The 12,597-nt window shown below is 41.5% G+C and overlaps 1 protein-coding gene and 1 long non-coding RNA gene across 3 annotated transcripts in view; one reads left to right on the top strand and one right to left on the bottom strand.

Moving 5' to 3' along the window:
• The window catches only part of LOC121868815, a 31,102-nt gene extending 21,797 nt beyond the window's left edge, over nucleotides 1-9,305 (top strand). For both annotated transcript variants that reach the window (XM_042369776.1, XM_042369777.1), the window contains exons 3-4: nucleotides 79-177; nucleotides 7,784-9,305. In XM_042369776.1, the coding sequence (XP_042225710.1) occupies nucleotides 79-177; nucleotides 7,784-7,974 (290 nt within the window). In that variant the 3' untranslated portion in view covers nucleotides 7,975-9,305. The remainder of the gene's footprint in view (nucleotides 1-78; nucleotides 178-7,783) is intronic.
• Nucleotides 8,054-11,212, bottom strand: LOC121868816. Its single transcript, XR_006089457.1, has 2 exons — nucleotides 11,143-11,212; nucleotides 8,054-10,936 (listed from the first exon to the last, which is right to left on the bottom strand). It is a non-coding gene; the product is annotated as an uncharacterized LOC121868816 (long non-coding RNA).
• Nucleotides 11,213-12,597: the final 1,385 nt, after the last annotated feature.

Genomic DNA, 12,597 nt, shown 5'->3' with positions numbered 1-12,597 from the left:
CAGTACAGGTATTACAGCCTTTTTGAGGTTATTCTCTTCAGTATCATTAATTTTCACTGTATGGTATTTCCTTTGCAGCTTCTGCCTGGGTCTGCTACCAACATGATGTTGGCAGTGGTAGCACCACATGGCAGTTCTGTCCAAGCGGATCATGCTTCTCTGTGGGCGCCAGCATCAGTAAGTTACCACTGTTTGTACACCACTGAATGGACCATTATCAGTACAGGAGGACCACATTTCAGATTAGCATACGGACTAGTTTATTGAGCACCCCTTTGCACTCTTTATAAGGTTGTAAGGTGAAACATAAGCATTAGAGGTATCTTACTGGGAAACATGATTTACATGGTGAAAGGATGAAGTGCCAAAGGGGCCATTGATTTCATTATCATCATTAGGGAAGGATAAGCAAATATAGGGTTTTCAGCATCCTCTAGGAGGTTTCTATACCTGCCAGAATCTATGTTTGATATGGAGTACAGTGGTCCCTCGGTTAACGAGATTTCAGTTAAAGTTTTACCTTCCATAAGATTCTTAACTTCGGTTATCGAGCAATCCCTCGATTAACGAGTTTTTTCCGAGCCGACTTCAACATGTTTTCGCTTGCATTTGGCGGTCCACCAGCTGCAGTATTAGTCCGCCAATACAGTAATCGGTTTTAGGGCTTAAATTCCTTACTATTTTAGTAAATATCAAGAAGTTTATACTATTCAATAATTTTAAAAGTTTAATATTAACTTTTTTAGTCATTTTAACAATTATTGAACATAATTGAAGGTAAAGAAACTAGTTTCTGGCGTGCCATCCAGCCTGTTAACACACCAGACAGGCGTTAGTCTCTCTGTTTTCAGTGGAGGTAACATCTTGCTTGAGACTCTCTTCAACTAAACGCTTTTTTCTGTGTTTCCAAGCAAATTATTGGTCATTTTGAAATATATTTTACATATTGACAATATATAATGCAGTGCAGTGTTGATTTAAAGAAAATAATCTTGAATTACACCAAGAGAACTAAAATTTTATGGGTGAAATGGCGCCATGGGGTGACTTCTCTTCCACCCCAATGCCTTCTCTTCTTCCTTCTCCTCCACCCCCATTCTAATTCCCATCATCATCATCCAGGAGCCTTCTACATACACACCTCAAAGTAAATGTACTTTTCTACCTTTTTTGTTGAATTTAGGCAATTTTCGGTGAGCTGGAACCAATTACCCAAAAACCCATTGAAACAATGGTTTCGGTTAACGAGCAACCTGCTGGAACGGATTGTGCTCGTTAACCGAGGGACCACTGTATACGATGTCCTTTTTTTTTTTTTTTTTTTTTTTTTATGGGAAATAGCCCACCCGGGCACAGGTCATTGACCCACAATGGGGCCTAGGAGGGGAAAAAATAAGAGTAAAAAAAAATTAAAAATAGTAAAGGTTCTTTTAATCTACACCACAAAGATGCCGGAAAACCAGCTTTTTAAAGTGAGACAGATTGTATGAGTATGGAAACAAAGAAGAAGGCAGAGCATTCCACAGTTTGGCTGTGTGAGGAAAGAAGGATGAACTATAACGGGTTATTCTAGTGTGACCGACAGAGAAATGGTGGGCACCGCAGGCAAGACGTGTGTTACGAGCCCACGGCCTTGCTGGCGGTACACAGGATGCCAAATCCACCAAACATTGCCCGTTAAAGTACCTGTAAAAGAGAGAGTGAAGCAACATTGCGGCGAAGAGAAAGGGAAGAAAGATTGTTGGCTAAAGGAATGGAGTCAATAAGACAAAATGCCTTTGATTCCACCCTATCTAACAGTTGGACAGAAGAGGAGCCACCCCAAACATGAAAGCAGTACTCCAAGTTAGGACGAATGAATCCCTTAAAAAATTGAAGTAACTGTTAAGGAGTGAAGTAACTACGGCATCTGTACAGTATGCCCAGCCTTCAGGAGGCAGCTTTAGCAATGTTGTGGATGTGTGGCTTCCATGACATATAAGAAATGGTAAGACCAAGCATATCTATTTTAGAATTTGGCAGAATGATCGCTTCCTGAAATGTAATTGGTGGGAGATCATCTAATTTGGAAAGTGTAATTGGTAAATACTGAGTATTATTACTATTTAACCAAGTTTCTACCTCCCTATTTGGAGATGCTGCACAGCTCCACATTGATAGATGAAATGATATCAGCTCTAGTTTGAGAATTGGGGAGAAGGGAAAATTGTGAAGAAGAGCGAAGAGTAGAATCATCAGCGAAAGAATGGATTGAATTAGTTGTAGTGTAAAGTAAATTATAGATAAAAAGAAGGAAGAGAGTAGGTGAAAGAACAGAACCCTGTGGGACACCACCAATGGTAAAGAAAGACCGATAGATCGATCCCTCGACAACAACTACCATGGATCGGTTCTCAAGGAAGCTAGAAATTAGAGAACAAAGTGGGGGAGAGAAACCATAAGAGGGAAATGTAGAAAGCAAAGACTTGTGCCATACCCTGTCAAATGCTTTGGAGATGTCGAGGGCCACGACGAAAGTTTACTCAATTCCTAAGAGAGGATGACCAAAGATGGGTGCAATAGGAGAGCAGATCACCAGTAGATTTCGCCTGGCGAAAGCCATACTGGTGATCCAACAAAAGAGAAAAGCGTTCAAGGTGATGGAGAATATGAGAGTTTAAGAGAGTTTCGAAAATATTAGGGAGGGTTTAAGTTGGGATGATAGAGGGGTTAGAATGGTCACCCTTCTTCAGGATGGGCTGAACCAAGACATGCTTCAAAGAAGAAGGAAAAGTTTAGGTTTTGAGGCAATGGCAAAAGAGGCGAGCAAGCACATGGGCTAGAATTTCAGAACATGAGGAGGTATTCCGTCTGGTCCATGCACCTTACTCACATCCAGCCTGGATAACACACCAGCAACCCTACGAGTGGAGATCATAGGAAAGTGCATAGGTTCAGTAGGAGGAGCAGGAGTGAAGAGTTGGAATCGTCTAAGGTGGAGTTAGAGGAGAATTAAGTGCAAAGAGATTGGCTTTATCAGGGGGAGAGTTGGATTAGAGTTATCAGGTCAGACGAGACAAGGAAAAGAGGGAGTGCAGAAGTTATTACAGATGTTTTTGGTTAAGGACCAGAAGGATTTATTTGAAGAAGAGTTAGTCAGGACAGCGGTCTTTCTTTTAATAAAATTCCACTTAGTCCTATGAAGAATAGCCTTACAACGATTCCTAGAAGTAATGAAAGAGGAGTGGGCAATAGGAGGAGGAGCTAGTTTCACAGCTTGATATGCCCTATCTCTCTCCCTACAAGCAAGAGAACAGGAGTGATCAAACCATAATTGTAAAGTGAAAGTTTTGGTAGATGGGATAAATGCACTCATGCCACCCTGTATAACCCCAGCAATGCTGTCAGGACATACGGAGGCATCCTGAGTGGAAAAGCAACATTCATCCCAAGGGAAGTCAGAGAAGAATTCTCACAAGGATTGCAAGTTTGCCCTCCGCTAATGCCATAGAGGGGGATGTGGGAGGTTGTCATGCCCAATTTGGGTTAATAGAAATAAGATTGTGATCAGAAGACCCTAAGGGGGCAGAAATTGAGTTAATAGTGTGAGGGGTTAGAGGTAAAACAAAGATCAAGAATGTTAGTAAGTTGATCATGTTGATGAGGAACACATGTAGGGTGTTTAATTATTTGTTCCAGATCATTAAGTAGGGAAAAAGAGAGTGCCTCGGCTCCACCTGGGTCATCCCTTGCAGAGCCAAGCCATTCTCTGTGATGTACTGTAAGTCGTCGCTTAACATCGTCCTTAACGTTGTTTTGGTACATCAACATTGAACTTAGAGACCAAAAATTAGTTTTATGTCTCGGTGATCCGATACTACGTCGTTTTGTGTCATCACTGACTACGTTCTACGGTGCATCACCTGTTCTTGTCTGGTCACGCTCTCAGCTCGGCGCGCTGCCCTCCCGTCACTCGCGGAACGTCACGGCATCCCCAAGCGACGCCAAGCCAGTCTCTGTTACCACTTCACGTCATTCGTGTGTGCTTAAGTGCTTTTGTTCTAAAACTGTACTATAGCCATTCAAAATGGCTTCCAAGTGCCCATCAAGTGCTACTGATGGGCGAAGGGGCAACGTAAGACCATTATCCTTGCTACAAAAATGGATGTATTAACTCGATTTGAAAAAGGGGAACGTGCTGTGGACATAGCCGCTGTGCTTGGTCTAACCCCCACAACGGTGCGTACTATCAGGACCAACACTGACAGGATTAAGGTTAGTGTTGGAAGTGGTACTTCTCTGAGTGCTACTAAGACGACCCATACTAGAAGCACTGTGATAGAGAAGGTGGAAAAGATGCTGGCTATTTGGATGGAGGACCAGAATCAACGCAATGACCCTGTGAGCCTTATGGTTATTCAGCACAAGGCCAGATCCGCTCCCACCATCCTCCTCCTCCCCTCCCGCCATTCGCCTCCTCCGCTCCACTACCCACCACTCACTCACTCTATCACCTCTGCCCATCAGTGAGTACCAATACAAACTTAGTACTGTAGTTCTACTGTATATACTATTTTCTATAGAAATGGCAATGATTTTCTGTATACCGTATGTAACTTTTTTCAAGGGACAAAGGGAGGGTGGGGAACGTAACTCCCGTAATTTATCTATTTCTTAAGGGGGAAAATTGACCCGCTTAACGTTGTTTCCTCTAATGTCGCGTTTTCAGGAACGTAACCCTGCCGTTAAGCGAGGACGCCCTGTACATTGAAATCCCCTCGGTAGAGGATCTCGGTGTTGGGGTGTGTGGATAGCAACGACTCATGGCAAGAAGTGAGAAAGTCAAAGAGTTCCAAATAGTTGGTAGAGTTGGAAGAACAGTATAGGAAACTGTATGTATGTTGTATGTATACCATGTATGTACTCTATATATACACATTATTTCTCTAGTCAGTAGCGTGTGGCAATGCCCCTGTTTCATGTCACCACACGCTTAGATAAATGTGCCTGGCGACATCTGGAAGCTGCTAGTATACCACTTACCACATGTCGCCCGAGAGGTCAGAGTGAGGTCAGTTGACCCAATAGGAGTGTAAGGACTACCTGCGCTTGTAAGCGCCCTCCTGTATATTTCCGTTAATAAGAACCTTCAGAACTCTACAGGTGTTTATGTTCGCCCCTGTAGTTAGAACCAAGTACCCCGAACATCTCCAGAAACAAAGAAAAATAGTCATAGTTGGAAGAGATATTTTGAGCCAGATGACATCATAAAGAGAAGATTCAAGATCCGTGAGTTGAGCTACAAGTGTAAGTGTGTGGCAGTAGGCGCCTACACCTCCCTTAGAATGGAAAGAGGTATAAAAGTTTTATTTGGAGACTTTAAAAGGTTTGGGTGAAGCTGCTTTGGTCAGTTGAAGTTCAAATAGTATTTTCTCCATTTAACGAACTAATTCGAGTCACTCCTTTCCATCAAATAAAAAATTCCGTTATTTTTGTTCAATTTAGCGAACTAGTTCACTAAATTGAGCGTGAATCCATTAAATTCCGCACCAAACGCACTGCTTGGCACGTGCGGTTTGTATACATCTGATCAGTCTGGGTCCTGCCGCCACTGGGCGTGTTGTTCACTGCTACCTCTCGGTCAACTTACTACTGTGCTTAGCCATCATGCCGGAAATCTCGGAAAGGAAGTGGTTTGGGGGAGAAAGTGAAAAGAGTGCGGCTATCAACTGGAAAAAAGTTTGGAAATACTAATAGAAAAATTAAAACAAGCATCGAACCCCCATAGTTTAAGGATTGAAGTTTACAGCTTCACACATTACCTTACCAGGAATACCTCATTTGGGTTTGTCTGATCTTAAGTATTTATAATTAATTTTACTAAATAAACATGATTATATCTGTCTATCATAATTTCACGGGATGATAAATTTTAGTCATCCAGCTGGCCACACCAAGGGCCACATTTGGCCTGCGGGATGCCATGAATAATGTTTCTAATGGTTATATGTACATATTATGTGTCTGAGGTGTCTCCATAGGTGTGAGCGTATTAACAGAATTAATCTCGATTTAGCGAATTATTTCACTTAATCGAACGAAAAATAACGGAAAATATGCCTTCCGCTAAATCGAGTTCGTTACATCCGATTCTGTTAAATAGAGAGTACAATATATGTTTCTAAAAGGGATAAACCTGATTACTGATAACTATCAGATCTCTGGCTCATCTAGCTCCCATTGTAACTATCCAGTACAGCATTCAACTAGATGCTAAAAGCCATTCATCTGGATAAATGGATAATTTATTTGCTGTGATGTATTTTGCATGTTGTTATGCTAAGCCCTGATGGGGTGTAAGTCAGATTTTTAAAGAGAGTTGTTTAACAAGCTTGCACAACTCCTTAAAATCTTTCTCTACAGAAGATGAATGAAAAATCCCCAATGAATGGATAACGTAATACAGTACTGTACTGTATGCGAGTCTTATATTTAAACAAGGGGATTACCACTGCACAAAGAGTTGCAGACCAGTGAGTAAAATACTGTTGAACATTATACTTTATATAATGTCTTAATGAGACGCTTACAATGGATTAACATCATAAAGGAATGCCAACACTGTTTTATGCCTGGATGCCCCTGCTTGAATTGTAATTACTTAAGGATGTTGGAAGTGTGGACACATATTAGGGCATGACAATTATACATTGACTTTGTCGAGGCATTTGGTAGCATACCTCAAGAAAGACAAAAAATGAAACTACTTTACTTGTATACAGGAATTCGGGGACGTTCTGGCGTGGATCAGAGACTTTCTTCATGACCACAAGCAATGTGTGTTGATTAATCGAGATAGGTTTCAACTCTCTCAGTACATACATCATGGGTGTACCATTACAGAGGTTGCAGAATTAGTTGTGATATGTGGGTTGACTTTTTTTCTTTTTATGGTAAAAACATTAATGTACAGTGGTCCCTCGGTTAACGAACACAATTCGTTCCAGAAGGTCATTAGTGAACCGAAAATTTTGTTAACCGAAACCATTGTTTCAATGGGATTTTGGGTAATTGGTTCCAGCTCACCGAAAATTACATACAAACTAAAAATAAATGAAGTAAAGTACACTTACTTTGAGGTGTGCATGTAGAAGGCTCCTGGTTGATGATGATAGGAATTAGAATGGTGGAAGAGAAGGGAGAAGAGAAGGCATTGGGGTGGAAGAGAAGTCACCCCATGCTTCATGCTGCCATTTCACCCATAAATTGTACTGTAAAAATGTAAAAATAGTTTATGTTCAAGAGAGTCTCAAGCAAGAAGCTTCCTCCCCTGAGCAGAGACACAAACTGACTCCATTTTGGGTGAGACAAGTGGCTGTTTGGCGCGCTAAAAACTAGTTCCCTGTACTTCAATTATGTTAAATAATTCTTAAAATGACTAAAAATTTTAATATAAGACTTGGAAAATTATTGAATAGTACAACCTTCTTGATATTTACTCAAATGGTAATGAATTTAAGCCCTAAAATCGATTACTGTATTGGCGGACTAATACTCCAGCTGGTGAGCAGGCAAAAGCAGGCGAAAACATGTTGGGAAAAATTTGTAAGGAATTCGTTAATCGAAATTTTTTCATTAACCGAAGTGAAAAATCTTATGGAAGGTAATTCGTTAACCGAAATTTCATTAACCGAGGCGTTCGTTAACTGAGGGATCACTGTACTGTATAAGAGAAAGAAATTAATTACAGTACAGTACAAGAAAAAATATTGATTACTGGAATTTTAATAATTTTTTTTTTCAGTTGGAATTGGTGATGGACAGAAAGGCTGTGCTGACAAGGTTTACCCCGCCATCTGTCAAAATGGAAACTTTGAAGGTCTTGTTTCAGAACATGTGTGCTTCTGTAACTCCTTCCTTTGTAACTCCTCCTCCCTGCCCTCCATCTTCCTGCCCCTCCTGGTGCTGTCATATCTCCTGCTGAAGCTCATGTAAAATGCTCTATGAATATTTCAGTACTTTGCAGTTAGAAAGTTAGATACATATTACAGTATTTTGTAGATCTGATAACTAATTGTTTGTTGATGTGGGCAGCAGATAGATAAAAAAACAAAAAAAATGAAAGAAAATGGTTTATTCTAATTTTGTATTTGAAAAGTAATTACTGGTACTCATGTCAATGATAATATGTGGAAAAAAGAGGCATTATAGCAAAGTACAAGGTGTAGGAATTTAAGGTCATGAAATCATCTACAGTAAACCCTCCAGTTTGGCGACTAATTGGTGCCGAAAAACCATCGCCAAACCAGAGGGCTTAATCCAATGGGTAAAAGCCTAATTGGTACTGAGGGGCCACCCAAAGTCTCAATTTTTTCTTATTTTACCCACATATAACATATATTTAATTGCTGAAAGAGAATGAATAATTAGTTAATCAACATAAACATTGAAAACTAACCTTAAAATTATAAGTTGAGGAGCTTAATGTACACTAAGCTGGTATCTGAGGCTGGGGAAGGAAGGCTAACATCCGTCACCCCCCTCCTCCACCACTGCCACCACTAGATCAAAGCCTTCAAAATAAAAGTCTTTTGTTAAGCTCAGTCATATCCCCTGTCTTTCTCTTATCCTCAAATGAGTACTTTTTCACTTTCTTCCCAACTCAATACTCACGAGAATTTTTCTTCTTTGTTTTTACCCCATCATTTGAACTGTCTGGGCGCTCAGACGGTCTTACACCACCACTATCATCCCCTCCAATACCCCAGGTACTTTTGAGGCCATTAATCTGCATGAGAACACCTTGTCAAGCGAGAGTGAAAAAAAAATGTACACAAAGGCCAAAGTCACTCAAACAAATGGCTGGAATGTGGATTGACGAGGTCAAAATGGCTACCTCAACAGCTGACTGGCGCTTTGCCATTTACTCACCCACCGGTAGTATTAAGCGAGATTTATCTTGCACTTATTATTCTACAATTATTAGTTGCGATTGCATTTAAATTTAAACTTTCACCAAAGGTGAGGGTTTGGTCGGCAAAATGGGGGGCGGGGTACTTTGACCACCAACTTCGAATTCGCCAAACAGAAAGCCGCCAAACTTGAGGGTTTACTGTACTGTATACTAGAACCTTTGTATATCAGTTATACACAAGAGAAATATATTTTGTGCACTCAAGTGAAACTGACATTTCTGTATCTTAATTTAATTTTTTCAGTTTGTGTATGAAATGTAACCTATGTACAGGTATACTAATATCCTAAGATATTTGAAATGTAAATTCACTTCTATTGATATTGGTAGAAAATAAAAAAAGAAGAATATGCTTCTTTCATATTGATTCTTTGTTACCTAATGTGTTATGCCTTAATATCTATATTTGAGTGTTGTGGGGAGTAAGGTATATATACAGCATGGTCGGGATATATTGCCACTTTTTATAAAGATTTTTTATATCGTGGCTCCCAAAATTATCGACATTTTCCTATATACAGTATAGCAGTAATTTGTTATTTCATGAGGTAAATATTTCAAATGTACCGCCATGGCAAACTAATGCATTATTTGCTAACCTGAGGCACCACCGTGGCTGCTCACTCGCGCATTCACGCTCGGTCTTTCTGAGTGAGTGACGAGAAAGCAGCCAACTGCTTCAGATTACGACTTCTAAGGCGAGTGTAAATGGGTTGATAGTGGTGTGAAAAGTGAAGTGAAGAAAATGGAAAGCTTAAAGGAAAAGATATAATACTGTAGCTAATACTTTTGGTGTTCGTTAAGTGAGAGTGGCAGTGTGGCATCTACTGCCAAGTCTGGTGATCCCAGGATGGTACGTCAGCTGCCGAGTCTGGCGTTCCTAGATATTGATATTGAAATAGCCTGTTGTTTCCGAGTTTAGTGTTTATTGGTGCTTTAGTTAGTAAGAAAATGAACTCGTTAAATCAAGTTTAGTCACTTTTTTTGCCCTCCAGAACCTAACCCTATTTTTCCCATTGATTACATCGCGATTTAGTATATTGCGAACATCTTTGGACCCTATCTTGTGATATATCCCGACCCTACTGTACAGTACATATATCACAGTTCTTCGGTGCTTGGTTTAGTGACACCCACCCACAAGGGCTGTGCCCAATTCAATTTACTGATCCAAAATATTGCCAATTCAGAACTTTTTACTAATACTGAACAGATTCCGATATTTTCCCTGAATTGACCATTCTGAAACAGAAGAAAATTTTGAAGTGGGGGGATTTATGGCCTACAAATAAAATAAATACTTGTACAAGCATTAGTAAAAAAAATAATCATATAAGCACCTGGTATAAATGGACTGGCATTCTGAAATTCTATTCCCGTTGCGATAAATCCGAGGCCTGCCTATACAATATAATGTATTGTAGTCATGAACATGAGCAAAAGTTCAATCCCTGTGGTGAAACCGAGTCACAGAAATGAGTCTCCGACCTTATTTACCCTGACTCATCTTGTGCGGGTGTGCTGTTTTGTCTCGGGTTGATACTGCTTCATTTTGAGAGGAAGTCAGCTGGTCATGTAGTGAATGAAGTGGTGTCATTGGTTACCTGGCTAGCCACTGGTATATGTGTATGTATGGGCAAGCATGTGTGTTTGTGTGTGTGGAAAATGGTGCACATAACATGAGAAACTTGATCTTGAAATGGTATTTTATAGCCAACCATAGAAGTAAGTAACTTGGAAACCCTTATTCTTCCCATTGGATAGTGTGGCTACTCTCCATCCTCCTAGTGGGTAGTGTGGACACCCTCCATCCTCCTACTGGGTAGTGTGGACACCATCCTCCTAGTGGGTAGTGTGGACACCCTCCATCCTCCGAGCGGGTAGTGTGGACACCCTCCATCCTCCTAGTGGGTAGTGTGGACACCATCCTCCTAGTGGGTAGTGTGGACACCCTTCATCCTCCTAGTGGGTAGTGTGGACACCCTCCGAGCGGGTAGTGCGGACACCCTCCATCCTCCGAGCAGGTAGTGTGGACACCCTCCATCCTCCTAGTGGGTAGTGTGGACACCCTTCATCCTCTTAGTGGGTAGTGTGGACACCCTCCATCCTCCTAGTGGGCAGTGTGGACACCCTTCATCCTCCTAGTGGGCAGTGTGGACACCCTTCATCCTCCTAGTGGGTGTGGACACCTTCATCCTCCTAGTGGGTAGTGTGGACACCCTCCATCCTCCTAGTGGGTAGTGTGGATACCCTCCATCCGCCCTAGTGGGTGTGTGTGGACACCCTCATCACTCTCTTAGTGGGTGTGACACCCTCCATCTCCTAGTGGGTGTGGACACCCTCCATCCTCTAGTGGGCAGTGTGACACCTCCATCCTCCTAGTGGTAGTGTGGACACCTCCATCCTCTTAGTGGGTAGTGTGGACACCCTCCAGTCCTCCTAGTGGGTAGTGTGGACACCCTTCATCAGTGGGGTGTGTGACACCTCCATCCTCCTAGTGGGGCAGTGTGGACACCCTTCATCCTCTAGTGACACCCTTCAGTGGGCAGTGTGGACACCCTTCATCCTCCTAGTGGGTAGTGTGACACCCTCCATCCTCCTAGTGGGTAGTGGGTGAGTGTGACACCCTCCATCCTCCTAGTGGGTAGTGTGGACACCCTTCATCCTCCTAGTGGGTAGTGTGGACACCCTTCATCCTCCTAGTGGGTAGTGTGGACACCCTTCATCCTCCTAGTGGGTAGTGTGGACACCCTTCATCCTCCTAGTGGGTAGTGTGGACACCCTCCATCTTGCACAATTATCAAGTTGGTAGTAAAATGTCAGTAGGTCAACCTAACCTAACCTAACCTAATAAATATCTAATCTTCATCTGATGGTCCACTAGTGACATAAAAACATATAAGCTTTGACCTGACCTAACTCACCATGATCCACCCCCTTAACCTAATGACATTTTGTACCATTTTACTGCAATTTAACAGTTGTGCCATTTTTTCCAAGAATCGATGTAGATACCCTTCATCATCCCAGTAATTAGTGTGGATACCCAGCCTAGGCATCTGAAAACCAAAATGCACTTGGCCCTAAGGTTTTCAGATAAAGGATCCTCAACCTGGAATGGTATTACTGGTTATATGAAAACTGATGAGGTAATATAGAGGATACAATAATTAAAGATGCAGTACAGGTACTCCCCTACTTACGATCGAGTTACGTTCCTAAGGCTTGTTTGTAAGTCAAACTTTACTCCTGTAGATACCAAACATTGTAAAAAATGAAAAGATTATGAATATTTAGTACAGCTATACCCTTTAATACAGCCTTAAAACCTGGCTCACTCTTCTCCTCTTAGGTATGTTTGTTCTAACTGGAATTTTCTTCCAAATAATCCAGTCTCATCCACATTAAACACCTGTTCTGGCAGGTAACCCCCCTCAGTGATGATGTTTGCATCTCTGAAAGTTTGTAAGTTGAACGTTCTTAAGTAGATGAGCACCTGTACTCACTTTGAGGGAGATGGCTGCAGTAGTAAAAGATAACTAGTTCTAAGATCAGTACTGGCTACTAATAGGTACTGTGAAGAACAACTGGCGGTGTGTGTGTGTGTGTGTGCAAAAAAGTAACATCACACAAGTTCATGGATC

The sequence above is a fragment of the Homarus americanus genome, unplaced genomic scaffold (assembly GCF_018991925.1).
Source record: "Homarus americanus isolate GMGI-L3 unplaced genomic scaffold, GMGI_Hamer_2.0 scaffold30535, whole genome shotgun sequence".
NCBI classification, from domain to species: Eukaryota; Metazoa; Arthropoda; class Malacostraca; order Decapoda; family Nephropidae; genus Homarus; species Homarus americanus.
Note: the sequence above shows the minus strand (reverse complement) of the source record. Positions and strands in the feature narration are given on the sequence as shown.